This window comes from Manihot esculenta, chromosome 7, assembly GCF_001659605.2.
Source record: "Manihot esculenta cultivar AM560-2 chromosome 7, M.esculenta_v8, whole genome shotgun sequence".
NCBI lineage: Eukaryota > Viridiplantae > Streptophyta > Magnoliopsida > Malpighiales > Euphorbiaceae > Manihot > Manihot esculenta.
The window spans coordinates 30,664,594-30,683,460 of NC_035167.2; the positions used below are offsets into that span (position 1 = coordinate 30,664,594).

The 18,867-nt window shown below is 27.2% G+C and overlaps 1 protein-coding gene and 1 long non-coding RNA gene across 3 annotated transcripts; one reads left to right on the top strand and one right to left on the bottom strand.

Moving 5' to 3' along the window:
• The first annotated feature begins 4,223 nt into the window (after nucleotides 1-4,223).
• Nucleotides 4,224-8,144, top strand: LOC110619106 (putative serine/threonine-protein kinase). 2 transcript variants are annotated; one of them, XM_021762359.2, is made up of 6 exons: nucleotides 4,224-4,548; nucleotides 4,636-4,754; nucleotides 4,850-5,060; nucleotides 5,910-6,147; nucleotides 6,940-7,090; nucleotides 7,796-8,144. In XM_021762359.2, exons 1-6 carry the CDS (start codon nucleotides 4,416-4,418, stop codon nucleotides 8,108-8,110), a joined length of 1,167 nt encoding a protein of 388 aa, XP_021618051.1. In that variant the 5' UTR covers nucleotides 4,224-4,415; the 3' UTR covers nucleotides 8,111-8,144. The 2 variants fall into 2 exon arrangements, with proteins under 2 accessions (XP_021618051.1, XP_021618052.1); XM_021762360.2 differs by having other exon boundaries at nucleotides 4,639-4,754.
• Nucleotides 8,145-10,261: 2,117 nt separating this feature from the next.
• Nucleotides 10,262-12,494, bottom strand: LOC110618743. The gene is made up of 2 exons (XR_002488555.2): nucleotides 11,611-12,494; nucleotides 10,262-10,434 (listed from the first exon to the last, which is right to left on the bottom strand). It is a non-coding gene; the product is annotated as an uncharacterized LOC110618743 (long non-coding RNA).
• Nucleotides 12,495-18,867: the final 6,373 nt, after the last annotated feature.

Here is an 18,867-nt window from a genome sequence, read left to right on the forward strand (position 1 = left end):
GTTGGCCAAAGCATTCACGGTTCAGTTAGCTTCTCTAGGAACATGATTAAAGCTAACAAATAGGAATAATTTTTGAAAAGATTGATGATAAGGGTATGCACCATGAGAATGTGGTTCTAGAGACTTTTGATTTAATATTCATCCCTTTCGTAGAACTGCTTTTCGATGATAATTGTGGTTTGATAAGACGCATGAGAATGCAGTTCTAGAGACTTTTGATTCAACATTCATCCCTTCGTAGAACTCCTTTTCAAGGATAATTGTGGTTTGATAAGACTCATAAGAATGCGGTCCTAGAGACTTTTGATTTAATATTCATCCCTTCGTAGACCTCCTTTTCAAGGATAATTATGGTAGACCTCCTTTTCAAGGATAATTATGGTTTGATAAGACCCGTGAGAATGCGGTTCTAGAAGCTTTTGATTCAACATTCATCTCCTTTGTATAACTCCTTTTCGAGAATAATTGTGGTGTGATAAGACCCATGAGAATGGGTCCTAGAGACTTTTGATTCAACATTCATCTCTTTATAAAACTCATTTTCAAGGATAATTATGATTTGATAAGACTCATAAGAATGTGGTAGTAAAAGCTTTTGATTCAACATTCATCCCTTTCATAGAACTTCATGCCTCGGCTATAAGCTTAGTAACATTAGAATCTTCCATGCCAAGACGGTAAACTTTCACAATAGTAATAACTCTTTTATGGCAACGCATTAATTAAAATAGACCATTAATTTAAATTCGCATTGAGTAGATCCGTTAAGGAAATAAAACACTCTCTCAAATTTTTAAAAATATTTCATAATTAAAATTTGAATACGAGACCTCTGATTAAAAGAGAAGAGACTCACGTTATCTCATCTCACATCATGTAGAGTGTAAATTCTTTTTAGTCGTATCTTATTCTATACTAAAATTTTATAAAAGGTAATTATTAAATTGCTAAATTTATAGAACTGTAAGTATTATATTTATAAATTTTATAAAAATAACAAAAAATTCAAAGTGCATATATATCATGTCAACATGTTTTTCTTTATAATGAAAAAAAATTGTTTATGAATTTTAATGTTGGTAAATCATTTGTCCTCTCAAAATTTTTAAAAATTTAAATGTTACCTATGAATTTTAAATTATTTTTTAGAAAGTTATTTTATGCCCTCAATTACTTTTATTTTTTAAAATTCACTTTTATTCTTATTTTGATATAAATTTCATTTATAGTATTTATGTTATGTAATTTTGATATTTTAAAATTTTACAACTTTTTTTGATGTCTATATTCTTTTATCATGATTTTATTGAGAATGACAATTATATAAATTAAAATATAAAGACTTTCTAGTTCTATTTATTATATATAATCATCTTTCAAAACAAATAGGCTTTACTTAAACTTTATGATTCAATTTTACAAAATAATAATTTAAATTAAATCTCACAAAATTATATGATTATATTTCTTTTAAAAATAAAAATTTTATGATTTAAAAAAATGAATTTTTTCTTCCAAATAAAAAAATTGATAAAAAATTAAATTAAATTTTTATAAAATATTTAATTTGAAATAAGAAGAATAACGAATAAGATTTACAATTTTGTTTAATCATTATACTATTAAAAATTCATATTCTAAAATCTTTCGATCTTTAATATTGTTAATTTTGGAACAGATCTAATTCACCCAAGTGGTAGTTTAAATGTCTACAATAAAAAGCACATCACCCTTATCTTAAATCGACGTAGAATTCAACACACTACTCACGCTTAAAATTGTATTAGAGTGTGACATATTTAACGGGAGGTTTCGATATCATATTAAATTTGGGTCAGATACCAAAAATTAACTCATTGAGGAGAGTACCTAAGACTTTAAAGAATATATTATTCTATTTCAAATCGAAGTAAAACTCAATCTATCCTATTAAATTTTGAAAAAATAAAATTAAAAAAAATTTTAATATAATTTTACTGTGACATGATTAGACAAAAAAAATTAAATATATCATATTATTATAAACTACATTTAACTTTTGCTAAGTATGTCTTCTCAAGTTGATGAACACAGAAAAAATTTCAAGCTAATAATTAGACAATAAAAACACAACATTATATATGTATTTAAATTTTAATTCAAATATTTTAATTTTAGATTTATTTTTTCAACCTTGTCATTGAGGATGAATTTGATTCAAATTGTTATTTATATACCTTGAATTATAGGGATATTTTCTTAAAGACTGATTTTATTCAAAAAATTTTATGTTACAATTCGAATTGAATAAAAAATAAAAATAAATATTAATTATATGTTGGATTCATATAAATATTTATATTTTTTTTCTATTATATATTAAGTGATATTTTAGAAAATATATTGAAATTAGGGTTTTAAAATATTTAAAATTTTGTATGGCTCTTTATTGATAACAGTATAATTTTATGTGTCTTATGATTTTTTATAATTATATCATACTAAATTTATTGCGAATTAACCTCTAAACTTTATAATTTTTTACGAATATATTTTACCGTTATTTCTACCGTTAAAAATTAATTTCATCTCATGCATTATAGCCACGTCATTTAACATTTAACATGTTATGGCTATATTATTTTATCATACCAATAAAATTCAAGATATAATTGGTAATAAGTTAAAATTTTAAAATTTAATTGATAAATTTTTAAAATTTATGGTAAAATTATAAATTTTTCTAAAATTTAAAATTTTTTTACTAAATCTAAAATAAAACTACATAAGATTTTTTTATGAAAAATGTAATTTTATAATTTTAAGAATGTTAATTTTATGTTATTATTATTTTTTATTTTTTTCAATGTCTCGGGGTTTTTATGATTCTATCTTAATTCAAACCATACCCATTCAACCTTTTTATATAGGATTGGAATAAATTTAAGATATTGATAAAAATAAAAAATATTAACATAAAATTAATTTTTAAATACAATTAATAATCAAATTTTAACTTTTTTAAAATTATAAAATTATATTTTTTTTATAAAAAATATAAATTTTATTTTAAATTTAATGATAAAAAATTTTAAATTTAAAAATTTACAATTACACTTTAAATTTTTAAAATTTGTCAATTAAATGATTATTAATTTTATTTTAAATTTATTGATGTGATGATAACGTATTAAATGATGTTATTATACCGTTAATTTTTAATGGCAAAAATAAAAATAAAAATATTTAAAAAAATAGGTAAAATGTAAAATTTAATAAGAAATACAATTACACAAATTTATAAATGATAGTTTTTTATTAAAAAAATATAATTTTATATATTAATTTTAATATTTAACTAAAATTATATTTAAATAAAAATTTAAATTATAAATTAAAATATTTAAATTAAAATAATAAAATCAGTCAACAATTAAGCATTTATTATTATTATTATTATTATTAATCTAAAAAATTAAATTTTATAACATAAAAATAAAATGTAATCACCGAATAAATCTAAGATATTTTACATTTTACTATTTTAATTTTTAATTTTTAATTTAAAAGAAAATAAAATAAATTATTTATCACTCACACTCGATATAATAAATTTAACTTAAATTAAATAATTAAAACTATTAGATCAAAATAATTTATTATACATAAATAAATTCAATTCAAAAATAAAAAATTAAAATAATAACAACCAAAATAGTTACACTGCTTCGGTATTCTGACCTCTTGTTTCATCCACCGATCAAGCCTGACATCGATGTGAACTGATTCCCACCAAGCATCCAAAGTGATGTTCAATTGCACGCATTGATTTTTCAATTAGCCTTCACATTGAAGTAAAAGAAAAGCGACGTATTTCATACAAAAATCAAAGCATTTACCGCCCACCATCGCCGCCTCACGTAATCTTAGTCCAAGCTTAATGAATTTTATAAAAAACAAAACTGGCCTCGCCTGCACACAAAATTAATATAATTAATTAAAATTAATTGTTAGCCAGCCGAATTTTAATTGATTATATTAAACCTAATTATTCTATTTTATTTTAGTAGAGAATCATGAAAGTAACGTTTAACATATTTGATTAAAATATTTATAAAAAGAAAAATATCTTATTTATAGACCACAATCAACAAATTGGAAGCTTCCCATTTCCCAACTAGGCTCATTCTTGGGTTTTAGTTAATTAATTAATTAATATTTGGTTGAAAATTGATTAATTCACTGATGATAGCTAAAGTCTACCTAAAAGGGTAAAATTAGATTCTCCAAAGATTTTGCTATAAAATAAACAATTCCAGTTACTTGACAAAACCAGCGTCATTACGATGTGTTCACTCTGAACTCTTCTATTCTGTCTTCTCTTTTCTTGCTCACATTACAGGTCAATCCATTTCTGAAGAGCTAGCTAGCAAGCAATGGAGATTGATAATCCTTCCATCTTCAAGAGGATCAAACACAACTTCTTTTCTTCTATCAAGTTTTCATTCCTTTGCTTCAGATCTTCCTCTTCTTCATCAGAAATCTCCTCATCAGATGATAGCATACAAGGTATATGTGTATATTTCTAAGTGAGAACTGAGAACTGAAATTTTCCAGGTAAAATTAAGAAGTTTTCTGACTGTTCATTCGTCACAGTAGGTGAACCCATTCTTCAAAATGTTCATGCCTTCTCGTTTACTGAACTGGAAGTTGCCACTGATGGGTTTCATTCATCGAACAAAATTGGCGAAGGTGGATTTGGCTTAGTTTATAAGGTAATTAATTCGCGAAGTTTAATCATTTGAGGAGATGCGCATGTATTGTTTGTTAATGATTGTGTGTTAATATTTTTGTGGTTTTGAAAATTAAGGGAAGAATGGAAGATGGGAAACTTGTAGCTGTGAAAGTTCTATCAGCAGAATCGAAGCAAGGAGACAAGGAGTTCTTATCTGAGATAGCTTCACTTTCCAGTATTAGCCATGAAAATCTTGTCAAGCTTCATGGTTGTTGCATTGATGGTCCTTGCAGAATTCTTGTTTATGAGTATATGGAAAATGGTAGCTTGGCTCAAAATTTTCTTGGTAATTCTCTAATTTTCTTTCTTTGATTATTCTACCATAATTATGACAATAAGAATGCAAGTTCCATTTATAGATTCTCTCGGAGTCTACTCTCCTGCAACCAGAGGTGGATCTACCATAAGAAATGGGTCAAATTACCCTTTTTTTCAAAAGATTTACTCATATATTTATATAGTTACTTAAATTAATCCCTAAAAAATTTAAATATTTACCATTTTTCTAATTGAGGATGTACTTTTTAATTAATAGGAAGTCCAGTAATGACCATAGAAAATTGCATTGATGGTCATTGCAAAATTCTTGTGATATGATGGCTATCTTCTTATATGTTCTAAGCGTAATCTGTTATATTGTTTAGCCTTGCTCTGATTGATCTCTCTGCTTTGCTGTTTATAGGCCTTTTTCTCTGCAGCTTTTTTCACTTATCATGTTCTATTTTAGATCTAGGGGTATTGAGGAAGGTCCATTGATTGGATTTTAGTTGGATATTAATTGCCAAGATTTTTCTAAATATATTAATAAAATATTTTTACTTATCGAAAAAAATTTTATTACTAAAATTATAAAATTTGCTGCTATAAAATTATGTCAGTTTATTAATAATATAAAATATTGTATTATAATTTTATATGTATGTTATTTTTTAAATGCAATAACAATTTTATGACAGAATAAATATCATAAAATTTTTATTACTAATTCTAATATTTGTAGTATGTGGCTGAAATTCATTCCTTAATTTTGGGAATGTGCAATCACTTTCTAATTGCTTGATGAGTTAGACCCATATGATATGACTGTTGGTTTCATTCTTTAGCATGCGCTTATATTTGTTGTATGAAATGCAAGGTGGGAGCAAAAATAAAAGTAAATTCAATTGGAAATCAAGAAGAGACATTTCGATTGGGATTGGTGAGGGGCTTGCTTATATTCATGAAGAGGTTAAACCCCATATTGTCCATAGGGACATAAAGGGCAGCAACATACTTTTGGATCAGAATTTCACTCCTAAAGTTTCAGATTTTGGTCTCTCTAAGCTATTTTCAGACAACATCACCCACGTTAGTACAAGAGTCGCAGGAACATTGTAAGTGAAATTTCTAGTTAACATAAATCATTCATTTTATATACATTAATTAATTTTATAATATATCTCGTTATAAATATTTAAATATAAAATTATTAAATTAATTTTTATATTTATATTAAATGCAATTCATATGCATAATGTCATTTTGTGGGAAGTCTAATTGATGAGTAATTAAAGTGTTACCTTATCTCATTAGTTGTTAGGTAGTTATGATAAATTGGCTTGGAATTATTTAAAGAAATTATCTGTTAGATTTAAAAAAATAATAAAAAAGAAGAAATATCTTTGTTAGCTAGCTAGATTTAATTCATAAGGTTCAACTACCACCAACGTGCATGATTGGGAATTATTTTATTTAATTTCACCATGACATACATAAATGCTAGAAAGAATTAGAAAATAATAAATTGTGGGTCAGACTACCTACCTTTTTCTTTCTTATATATATGCAAGTGCATGAGGAATTAATGCATGGTCATTGGTCAGAAACTTTTGAAAATTTTGTTATATATTTATTAATTCTTGTGAAAAAATATTAAAACTCTCTCAACGTTTCTGCTTAATTTTCCCTATTCTTTTCCTGTCATTATAAAAATTCAAATATATGTTTTTATTTTTTTAGAAGCCAATCCAACCGATTTAAATAACTTTCAGTAGCTAAGCGAAAGTTACATGTATCATTTAAATTTTTTATTAATCGAATTAAATAATTTTTAAACCTTAAATAACTGGATTTAGAAATATTTATTTATTCTGGAAATTCTTTTTTTTTTTTTTTATTGCAAAAAGAGGTTATCTGGCCCCGGAATACGCCATTAGCGGCCACTTAACAAGAAAATCAGACGTATACAGTTTTGGAGTGCTACTTCTTGAGATAGTCAGCGGAAGAACAGCAGTTGATTTCGACTTAGAACTTGGAGAATACTACCTTGTCGACAAGGTAACAAACATTAACATTGAATTCCACAAAAAATTTTCCCATTCAAGCTTATGCAACGTTAATTGCAATCTCATATCAGACATTCAATCTTTTATAAAATCTTAACTATATGACAAAATAATTCTCATGGGTTATGCATGCTATTTCGGGTTTTATCCCCTATGTTCTATTTCTAGCTTGATGACAACATTAAACATATGCATATACATATGGGTATGTTATTTTGGGCATAGTTCTCACATGAAATTAATTTATTTGATTTCAAACTACAAAAGCTGTAATACATCCGTTATTGTTGAAACCCAATTCTGTCTGCTGAATGTTTGAGTAATAGGAAACATCCCCACCACCAAAGTTATAGTCATATCTCTCTCTTTAATTTTCCTTTAGCAATCAATTTTATACCCATACCTAATATTTTTATCTGAATGAGACACAAAGGCTTTACATCAAATGAATAAATAAAAAGATTCAAATCCGAGATCTATTCATTTCTTACACTTTTAAGAAAGACCAAGCCAACCTTAATTGACGGCCCATACCCATATTATTACTTCTTTGAAGAACTTTCATTTTACTTGCAAATGGGTGGTCACCATCAAGTCCCAACGGACAATGGATGTGGCCAACGTTTTCCTTCTTTTCTTTTTTTGAAAAAAAGGAATTGCTACAATTATGTATCTGCTGAGTGATCGATGGATGCAGGCATGGGAAATGTACAAGGCTAACAAGCTTCTGGAGCTAGTGGATCCTATGCTAAATGGAAACTTGTTAGAATCAGAAGCTGTTCGATTTCTTATGGTTGCTCTACTTTGTGTGCAAGAGAAAACTGGGCTGAGGCCAAACATGTCAAAAGCTATTAAGATTATGAGAGGTGAAATCAACATAAGCAATACGAAAATAGCTCAGCCAGGACTCATCACTAATATTATGAATGTGAAAATAGGCCGAACATCAAAAAGCTCACAAAGCACTACCACCTTTGCAGCTCGTACAGTTAACTGTAAGCAATATTCATGAATAAAGATATTGTTCGTTTTTCTTTTTGTTTTACTGAATTATTTTTATTCTTCTTCTCATTATTAGTTTGAATCTCAAAAAAAAATATTAGATTTTTTTATATAAAAAAATTCATTTTGTATTCAAACTCACTATCCAACTAATCTGAATTCGTAGCTGGGGTATTCCACCTTAAACACTCCTTGCTCCCATTTCGAATCAAAATATAGATAAATAGACACCTATTTCGAGTCAAGAGATAGATAAATAGACGCATTCCATTGCACTGATTATGAAACTCGTAGTGACTGAGGGATGGAAGACCAAAAAATGGGTCATTTATCCGCCAAACACTAGATCCAATCTCCCGATCTCCGCGAAAAGGAAAAAAAAGTTTTACCTTAATTACAACTTTGTCCAGACCTTCGGAAAAAGTATGAAAAAAAAGGTCGAATGTTACGATTCATCCATCACTCCTCTATTCTAAATTTTAAAACGTTTCAAGACTCAAACTCGAAATCACATGTAAGGGAGAATTCACGGCAGCACATCTCACCTGAGGATTATTAATCACAAAACCTTAACATATTTGCAAGAAATAATTCATTCCTAATATGAATTCTATGTGTGTATATATATATATATATATGAAGTCGTTCAGCTTCCCATTCTTAACGTGTAGCAACGCAGTTTTCTTTCTGCAGAGAAAGAATCTTATGATATTATTCACATTTCAAAACGCATCATCTAGCTAGCAATTATGGCCAGCTGATGCAGATAAGTTGTATTTCTAATTAACTTCAGAATCTAAGCGAAGTGGTTAAAACTAATTACAATTAAATGTCAATACACGACCAGCTCTGTATACATATAGTGTTACACTTTAGAAAATTATTCATAGTTAGAAAAAATAAAAAAGAGAAAAACCTTCCCCTTTCAAATCCCGACATGGTAAACATATAAAGGCACAAGCTTTTTGCACAACATTGATGTCGGTCGATTTTTTACCATTTTGATTAAAGAAAATATGCAAACCCAGAGGACAAACATTTCTCACTCTTTCTTTCTTTCTTTCTCCACCCTGCTGATATCAATGTGTAAGAGTGTGGCTGATCAGAGGGATTCTTTTTATTTATTTTTTTTCTGATATGCATGTATTTGTGTATACCTGAAATCATTATTTGGGTAAGCAAGAAAAACATAAGCAGATATGATGTAAATGTACTTTAGACAAATTTTTGCCATACATCACATGAGTTTTACATAGAATAGTATAGAATCTGCTTTCTGAGAAACCACAGGGTACAACCTGTATCAGCATAACACATTGAGAAAGCAGTGGGACCTCCATCAACCAGTATACATCATCTTCTTTTTTCACTATTTATCCTGATCAATCCAGGGAGAATGTTCTCTGTAGATTAGTAAATTTGAGCTCATGCTCATGGACTTTGGTTTTTATTATTATTATTATTATTATTATTATTTTCTTTTAAAACAATAGTAGATAAAACTATTAATTTGCATTTTCTGTTCAAAATCCCACAATTGATTTCAGGAGATCTCCAATTGTGGTCCCTTAATTAGCCTGACCAGTGTGTCCTTTTGACCTGCTTTTAACGTATACCATATTCTCTACTGGCCAATCAGAAAAGAGAGAGAGAGGTGGGGTCCATTCTTTTCTGTATATGAGATTCCCTAGTAGCTATAATCATAATCCTGCTGCTGCACATACTTTTACTTTCCCCAGAATCCTTACCTTTTCTCTTTCTTTCTTCCCTTCAATCCCTTCTTGGACGTGTGTTTTTGACTCTGCCCATTGAGAAAGCAAGAATCAACGAGAGAAAATGAGAGGATGTGTTTATATGTTCATGTATGATGAAGATTAACCTAAGTATCTAATCTAACAAATGTTAGGTCTTATTGGTTCAAATGGGTTATTTTATGAGAAATTTACTTCTTAATAAATAACTTAAGGGTTAGGATAACACTGCCAAACAAACAAGCCCTTAGTCTCCTGCTGTGATTAATCTCTTCACTCCCAGAAATCAATCCAATTCTATGTTTCATGGAGTTATATACAAGTGAGTTCAGAGAAAAGAAATAGGTTTAGGAACAGTTTCTTGAAGAAGAAGAAGAAGAAGACAATGTGATATGGTGAGGAACAGTTTGTTGATAAGATAAATCAATGAACCCTTTGCTGCATTTTACTATTCATCTTCAATTCCATTTGATTTTGATTTTTAATACAAAAAGCAAAGCCAAAAAGATCAGAAAAGGGCCCTAGAGCAAGTGGGGGTTGTCATTTGTGTGTTTCTTCATATGTACCAAATGGCCTGCTAAAGCTGAAACAAACATTCACAAAATGGTTAGCAACAGCTTGTTCCTAGATTGGAAGTACTTCAATTACTGTATTCAAAAAAGCAAAATTAAAACAGAAAAAAAAAAAAAGAAAAAAAACCCATCATTTGATCAGCTTTAATTTCAGTACACAAACTATTCCACAAGATTAAAGTGGGGTTTTGAACCTTCTTTTTATTACACAGTACCTATTTATGTCCAAAACAAGAAAAAAAAGAAAAAACAATTGTTCATAGATCTGGAGATGCTGTAAGTCTTTAACATTAGTTTCATTAGTCTTTTATTATTTTTTTTTTTCTAATACAAGCTGTTTCTTTTTCTTCAACTCTTCAAAACAACAGTTGGCGGACATGGAAAATAAATATAAACAGCCACACAGCAAAATAGGAAAATGAAACCCTAGATGTATGGATATGGAAGTTTACAAATCAACTTCTATCAAAATCCAAATTGAAAATTGATCAAATGGGTATATATATATATATATATATAATAAATATTGCTAATAAGACAAAACAATTATTTGATCTTTTGTTCTATCACACAAGCAAGCAAGTAGCAGAATCTTGGAAACTTGGACACTAGCTAGCTTAGCTAGATAAAACATGATGACCAGTATTTGTTTTCTCATAATCACACACACAAATCAGAGCAAGCTTACTATTATATATGAAGTTGCTCTTGAAGTGTGAACTACTTGGAAGCCAAGATTTCTCGATCCTGAAGACGAATCCAGTATCAATGAGCTAAAACCAATAAGTAAGAAAAAACCTTTTCTTTTGATGCAAAGCTTGTACTGGGCAAGGCTTAAAGTACTCTATAGCTAGCAAGGGCTCTTATATCATAACCACAGGTCATAGGAAATGTCCATAAGACAAGCTTGTTACAGGATGGATGAACAACATAGGCAAACTCCTATAGGATGTCAGGTGCTATTACAATTCATGACTAGAAAAATCTGTTTCTAATCAGATCCCTCGTTACAAGTGTAGTCAAAATTAATTTAAATCAGTCTCACAGAAAAAGAAAAAAGGAAAACACGAGACCACTGGTTATGGAAATTATACCCAAACGCAAAAGTCTACACATAAATAAGCATCGCATCATGAAAACCCTAAAAACCAAGAGAATGATATTCTAAAGAAGAAGAGATAAGGTACCTTCAGAGGAGAACCTGAATCTTTTCGAAATTACAATGATGCCCCTTGAAGCTTTAACTAGGCCTATTAATTATAACTAATTAATAGCTAGGCTAGCTTCTTCAGTAATATTCCTGCAAATACACCATGGATGACACATATGAGAATATGCATGGCTCCTCATACGCCATCCACGGAGGCCATCGATTCTCCGGTGGGCTCTGCAAATGGCATACAGGGAGCCAGGCACATAAAATATACATGTATGCTTGATGTTAAAGCATGCATATGCAAACCTATATATGATTGTTGTACATGTATGTGATGATCATATGCTTATGTATGAGCGTATGAGCATGAGCTTGAAGTGCACAGTAAGTCAAGCAAACTTCCATGGAGATAGTATTTACGGAGAGAGAGATGAAAGTGATGTTGAAGGGAAGGAGAAAGGAGAGGATATTGGTATTTATGGAGAGAGATCTGTGGAAAATAGGAACTGGGTCATAATCAAATACCTAGAGAGGAGTCTCAAAGCCCCACAAAGCCCTTCTGAATTGGCATAAAACAAGCAAGCCAGTGGCTAAAACTTGAGGGAAGGGAGGGTGGCGGAAGTTTTTTTTTGTGGGGTTTGTATGTAGAATTTTAAGAGGGAAAGAAGGAAAGATGTGGGGTTGTAGTTGCACCCCAGCTTGCAACTAAATATAGACACCATGATCTGAGAGTGAGAGCGAGAGAGAAGAGAAAATGGGGTGTGGTTGGGTTAGTAACCACGCAATTTCCCAAGCTAACCCTTCTGGTGGTTTTGAAATCTCCTTTTCTGGGTCGTAAAGCAAAGGTTGCTTTTCATCTCTGAAGCTCATTTTGTCTGCGAGTGCTTGGAAACACATGGATTCTCTCTATCTCCACTTTCTTTTAACCTTTTTTTAAAATAAAGTTAATAAATAAAAGAAGAAATACAACATTATTATTTATCATATGCATCTTTTTCTTTTTCTCTCCATCACTTCCTCCTTTCCTTTCTTTTTTTTTTTTCTTCTTCTTTTTCTTTGCTTTTCTATACTCCCTTTTAATATTCTTTCTTAATAGTATTACTATCCCATCTTGCTAATCAAATGAGGCTCTCTCTGCTCAATCAATTCTTTCCGTTTAATTATTCACTCCCCTATAATAAAAATAGCATAAAATAAATTATTATTTTATATATTTAAATTTAATAATTAATTAATAATAATAGTTTGAGAACAATATTTATTTATATTAATACGATTAAAATTATAATTATATTAAATATAAATAAATTATTATATAATAAAAAATTAAATTTGATTTACAATAATTTTAAAGTATTTTGATAATAACTGTTAAAAACCCTAAAATGGAGTAGTGCATATAAATCCATTATGCTTTTGCTACCTAATCCATCTGCTCTATAAATCTAAATGAAAATAAATTGTAATCTTTCTTCACTTCCCCACATACCCATTAGTCAATATCCTTTGTCTCATTTTTGTTTTCTCTTCTGGTTGGATCTGGTAATTCTTATATATAAATATGTGTAGCTTGCAGCAAGTTCTCATATGGGTTATTTCTTCTTACAAGCTAACCAAAAAAAAATTTCAGTGATACAATTGTAACCTTATGTGATTGTTCTATGAATAGTCAGTATCCCTATAAGAATCTTTTCCTGTCAACATAAGGCCACCAATAGAATTTTAGGGTTGGCATTAAAAACAACAGAGTGTCAGGTTCGACTTGTATGCCTCTCAACCTCTCATTCACATAAATAATCTCTTTCTTTTTTAAAAAAAAAATACTTTTTTTCTAGAGTTTGTAGTTAAAATTATATGATCCGACAGTATTCTTTGATTATAGCACATGAATTATTATATATCTTCTGACAAAATTGTTTCTTTTTAGCATATAACTATAGTTTTGCATGTGAAAATGTAATTATTTAGCCACCTTTCCCTTTAACCTAGTGTGCTTTATTATGTGGCATTTACTAATATTTATTCTTTTAAAGCAAAGGTATTGATATTAATTTCATAACATCATTGCAAATGTCTCAGCTGAGGCAACCCTAATTAGTTTAGAACATCATTTCTTTAATTTTGTCTTCCAATTTATTCTTTGAGAAGGAAAATGAGAAAAGTTTTAATGATTAGGATTAGAAAAAAAAATAGTTCTTAAGACTTTTCTATGGTTAAAATATATTTTAATTTTCAAATAATTTTCAGGAGGAAAATTGTATTACTGAAAATTTTTTAAAAAAAAATTGGTGGGATAGTCATATAATTAGGGTTTCTTCTTTCTTTTTCTGGTTTTCAATCTCTGTTTCTCTTAATTATGTGTTGCCCTAGACAGAAAGTGTAAGAATTTGTCCTTGAAATGCTACAAAATTTTCACTTTTTATGAAAACTGTCCTTTGAGGCACTCCATTGTCCTTCAAGCATTGGTGGTGTATTAGCCATAGATCATGATGATGATGATGACATTGATTTAACTCAAACTTTGGTTTTGAAAATGCTAAGCAAGTTCTTCTTTTAGCTATCCAATAGAAATAGAGAAGAAAGCTAAATAAGGAATTCTAAAGCTTCTCTTTCTCATAGAGATTGAAATATTATATATGAGCAACTACAAGTTAGAGTTAGCAAATCATAGACAAAGAAAGATTTGATTTTGCTTTATGAGAAAAACTATGATTGTACTAAGTTAAAACACTTGGCCACCAAGGACTCAGAATGAAATAATTCAACAAGTTTTGATCCCTTAGCCATCATTCTCCTACTTCTCCTTATGTACCTCTATTTTTAGTATAGCAGACAAATTTCCATGTGTCATGTTTAAAGCCCAAGAAACTAATCTCTATAATTGCTTTTTCGACTTTTCTTTTTGATACGAATCGATTAGAGTAGACTTTTATTTTGTCATAGAATTCTTAGACTTGATTTATAAAATTTTACGCTACTGTTTTTACACTTTTTTCTTTATTAATTTGATTCATATTTTTTTACGTGTAAAAAATTTAAATGTCTGATTTATATTCACACGATAATTACTTATTTTACACGACACTTGTTAAAAGAAAAAAATATAAAAACAAGAAAATTTTTTTTCTTGATTTTAAATTTCACACAATTCATCAATAAGGCTTACCTAATTCAAAGTAGTTTATAACTTGTTTTAGACCTTCGGCAATACTAACTATTTTCTTTATAAAATTTCCGTTTGGATATAAAAAATTTTCTCTCCACTTTTTTCTTCATATCATTATAATAAAATTAAAAAATAATGAAAAAAAATAAATTTGTTGATTAAATTATATAGAAAAATAAAGTACGATTATTTGTTGAGAATTTATTTTTATCAACGGTGGAAATCTCAATTAAAATTAAAAAAATAAATATTTTTGTCCATTGGTAAATTAATCAACAAATTTAAAATCTATTCTAAACCCATCGGTAATTAACCAATAGATTTAAAACTTCGTTCCTAATTCACTAATGGATTTAAATGCATTTTTAATGAATTTTAATATATATATATATATATATTGATTAGATTAATAAATTTTATTATTAGTTTCTGATTATTTTTTAAATATCAAATTATTTTCTTATAAATATGTTTTATTTTATGTTCAATAAAAAAACATTAAAATGGGTGGAAATGATATTTTTAAAAGAAAAAAATGATAAAATGAGGAGAGAAAAATAGAAAATATGAAAAAAGAGAAGAAATGATGAGAAAACAAGAAAATGATAAAAAAAATAGAAAAAGGAAAACGATGGAAAATGATAGGAAGAGAAAAAAGAAGAGAGAAAAAATAGTAAGGAAGAAAAATGAGAAAAATAATAAGAATATGATGAAAATGAAAAAAAAAAGAAAAAAAGAAAAAAATAACAAAATGATAAAAAGGAATAAAAAATTATGGCAAAGGTGAGAAAAGAAAAAAAAAAAAAGAGAATTAAAAATGATGAGCCAACAAAACATGATTGAAAAAAAAATATAAGAGAAAATAAAAGAAAAGTGAAGGAAATAATAATAAAATATGATTTACAGACGTGATTTATATGAATTAGTAATAAATTTATAATTCATTGCTAAATATTTAAAAAAAAAACAATTTTTTCTTCCAAAATTACTAATAGATTTATAATCTGATGATAAATTGAAAAAAAAAAAATCAATTAGCAGAAAGAACAAAGATGGACTTTTAAAATAAGTTAGAATTTTCTTTTTTATCAACAGATTTAAAATCTTTCCATAATTTTAGTATCAAATTCATATTAAGAAATTTCAAAATTCATTAGTAAATTTTAATTTTAATTTTTTTATTAGGAGTTTTGTAAAATTATATATTTTGTTATAATTAAATTTTTATTTCATATTCATAGAAATAGACTTTATAGCTAAAGTAAATTATTTTTTTTCTATTTTTTTAGTATTTAAATATATTGAATTAAGAATATTTAGGTTTCACTCTCTCGCTTTTCGATTTCTATAATAAAAAAAAAATAATATATGAAAATTTGAATCAAACTACTATTCAATTATTATTTTTACTTTTATTTTAAGTACGGCTTGTATTTATTATTTAAAAAAATTAAATTGAATATTTAATTTCATGCAATCAAATTTAATGAATTAATAAAAAAGTTTTACTTTAATAATAACCCAAAAAAAAGTTTATTCTTTTAGCAAAATGAACTTCAAGCCTTGATTTAAAAAACACTACAATGCATTTTTTTAGTATAATTTTCTTTATTTTTAATTAAATATTTAATGTTATATTATTATAATTTAACAGTATTAATAAAAAAAAATCCTTATTTTACTAAGGATAAAAACACAGCTTCATTTTTATCATAAAATTAAGCTTAAATCCTTTACCAAATGGTGCACAAAATCACTTATTTCTCTATATTATTTATTTATTTATTTATTTTACTCATTATTTTTAAAATTACTCATTTAATTTAACATTTTAATTTAACATTATTTTTAAAACTGCTATAAAAAAATTTATTAATTAATTTTTTAATTTTAAAAAATATATTAAAATGTACATAAAATTTTAAAAATTAACTAATTAATTCTCAATTATTGTTAACCATTAAATATTGTAAAAAATATAAAATATCTTTAATATAAAAAGACTAATTATTTTAGTTTTATAAATATTAATTTAGATCATATTTTAATATAAATATATTTAATTATGTTAAAATTAATGTTGTTAAATGACATATTAATTTATTATACATAGAAACACATCTCAATTTTTTATATAAAATTTTTTTAAACCTTATTTGATTTAAATATGTTACTGAAAAATTATTTTTCAAAAAATAATTTAACTAAATTAGAATAAATAAATTATTTTCTTTCAGAAAAAAAATATTTGACTTTATATTAAAAAAAAGGTCAACAAAATAAAAATAATTTTTAAATTTTTTAAAATTTCTTAAAAAAAATTCTAATTAAATTACTTCAATCAAACAAATTCAACCTAATAATAGAGATTCAAACAAATTCAACCTAATAATAGAGTTTCAAACAAATTCAACCTAATAATAGAGATACTTTGGAGTTTCATCAGCCTATACATTGTCTTGTACAAAGACCAAATCCCAACATGAATTTTTCTTTCATTTAAAGACAATTGATAAGACAATTGACATCAAATGTCCAATCTTACTAACCTAAGTGGATGCAGATTGGGCATTGCATAATCACAAACACTTTGTGTGCAATTCTCTTACATTTGCACACGATGTAGTCTTCGTCAATTACCCTTTTCAAGATCAATCAATGCAAGCTCTCTTTAATAAGTTTTGGGAAAAAGTTCAGTTAAAAATTACAGCAAATTTTTTTGTCTAGATATAAATACTTATTTTATTTATAAAAATTAAACTACATTAATTTTATTTATATTAATAATATTTAAATGGGATTCGATTGGATTAGGTATTTAAAAATATTCTAATTTTTATTTGGAATAATTTAAAAAAAATTAAAGGGAAAAAAAGGAATGAACCTTGAGCAAAAGAAAGCTAAAGCAAAGAACAAAATGGACCTTGAAAATATACAGAGACATTTATATATAATAAGGCTGGCAAAGGCATGGGAGAATAAATTTTCAAATAGTAAAAATGCAAGAAAAAGTGATGAGACGGTGAAATCTGAAAACCCATTTGTCCACTCATTATGGAACAATAGAGAGAAGGAATAATAAACAAAATGGTGTGTAGTCAAAAGAAGTGAGAAGAAATCCCATCTTCCATGTCTAGAAAAGGCTGCTAAAGATGGAATTTTTCTTTTCTTTTCTTTTCTTTTCTTTTCCACTCTCCTTGTTTGTATAAAAGGTTAAATGACCAGAAACAAGATTCAATAAAAGAATTCTTTAAAAAGGGAAGATAGACCTATCTAGCTGCAGCAGAATAGGGTAACAAGTAAACTAAGTAAAAATATATATCTTAAAAATTTTATCGTGTATAGTGTTGGAAGGAACAAGTGTGGGAATCCTTCTGTCAGAGCTTATGGGTCTCTCTCTTTTTTCCTTTACTGTTTGTTTCTAAGTGTCTCTGACGGCTAGATCTCTCTGTCTAACATATAATTAATTAATAAATTCAATAGGGTTTAATTTTTTTTTATATATATAAAAATATGAAACAGCACAAGCTTCTCTAATTCTATGCTCCTCGAACAACACGAATATGCATTATAATGATGAAGGTGGCACAGCAAGTCATGTGGTTTTTGCAGCCTTCTTCTTCTACTTCTTCTTATTCTTCTTCTTTTATTTTTTAAAAAATAATTAAGGATTGATTAATTTAAATATGATGAAGAAATATAGCTAGGTTAGGTCCTCGAATACAACTCCAAACAAGCACGCATGTTATAGAATTTGTATCATCACCGTTTTGTATGTATACGACTGCTCTGCTTTTGAGAAAATTTTTATATTTTTATTTTTGTATATTATGATATTTAGCATGATCTCTTAGTTTGCTGCTCATCTTTTTCTGCCTGTTGAAAACCCTAATAGGGTTTTGTGTGTATGTGATGGAGAAACCGATCAGCTATTTTTAAATATTTAATTTCATTGAAACCTAACAGAATTCCTTTTATTAAGAATTCACATCACATTCCTTTTATTTTCTTTAAACCATTCTCCAAAATAAATTTGAAGAAGCATATCTGAAACTTTGTTATTGCAGAAAAAAGACCAGAGAGTCCCATTTGATGAAGCAAATTTGATTTATTAAAAGGATA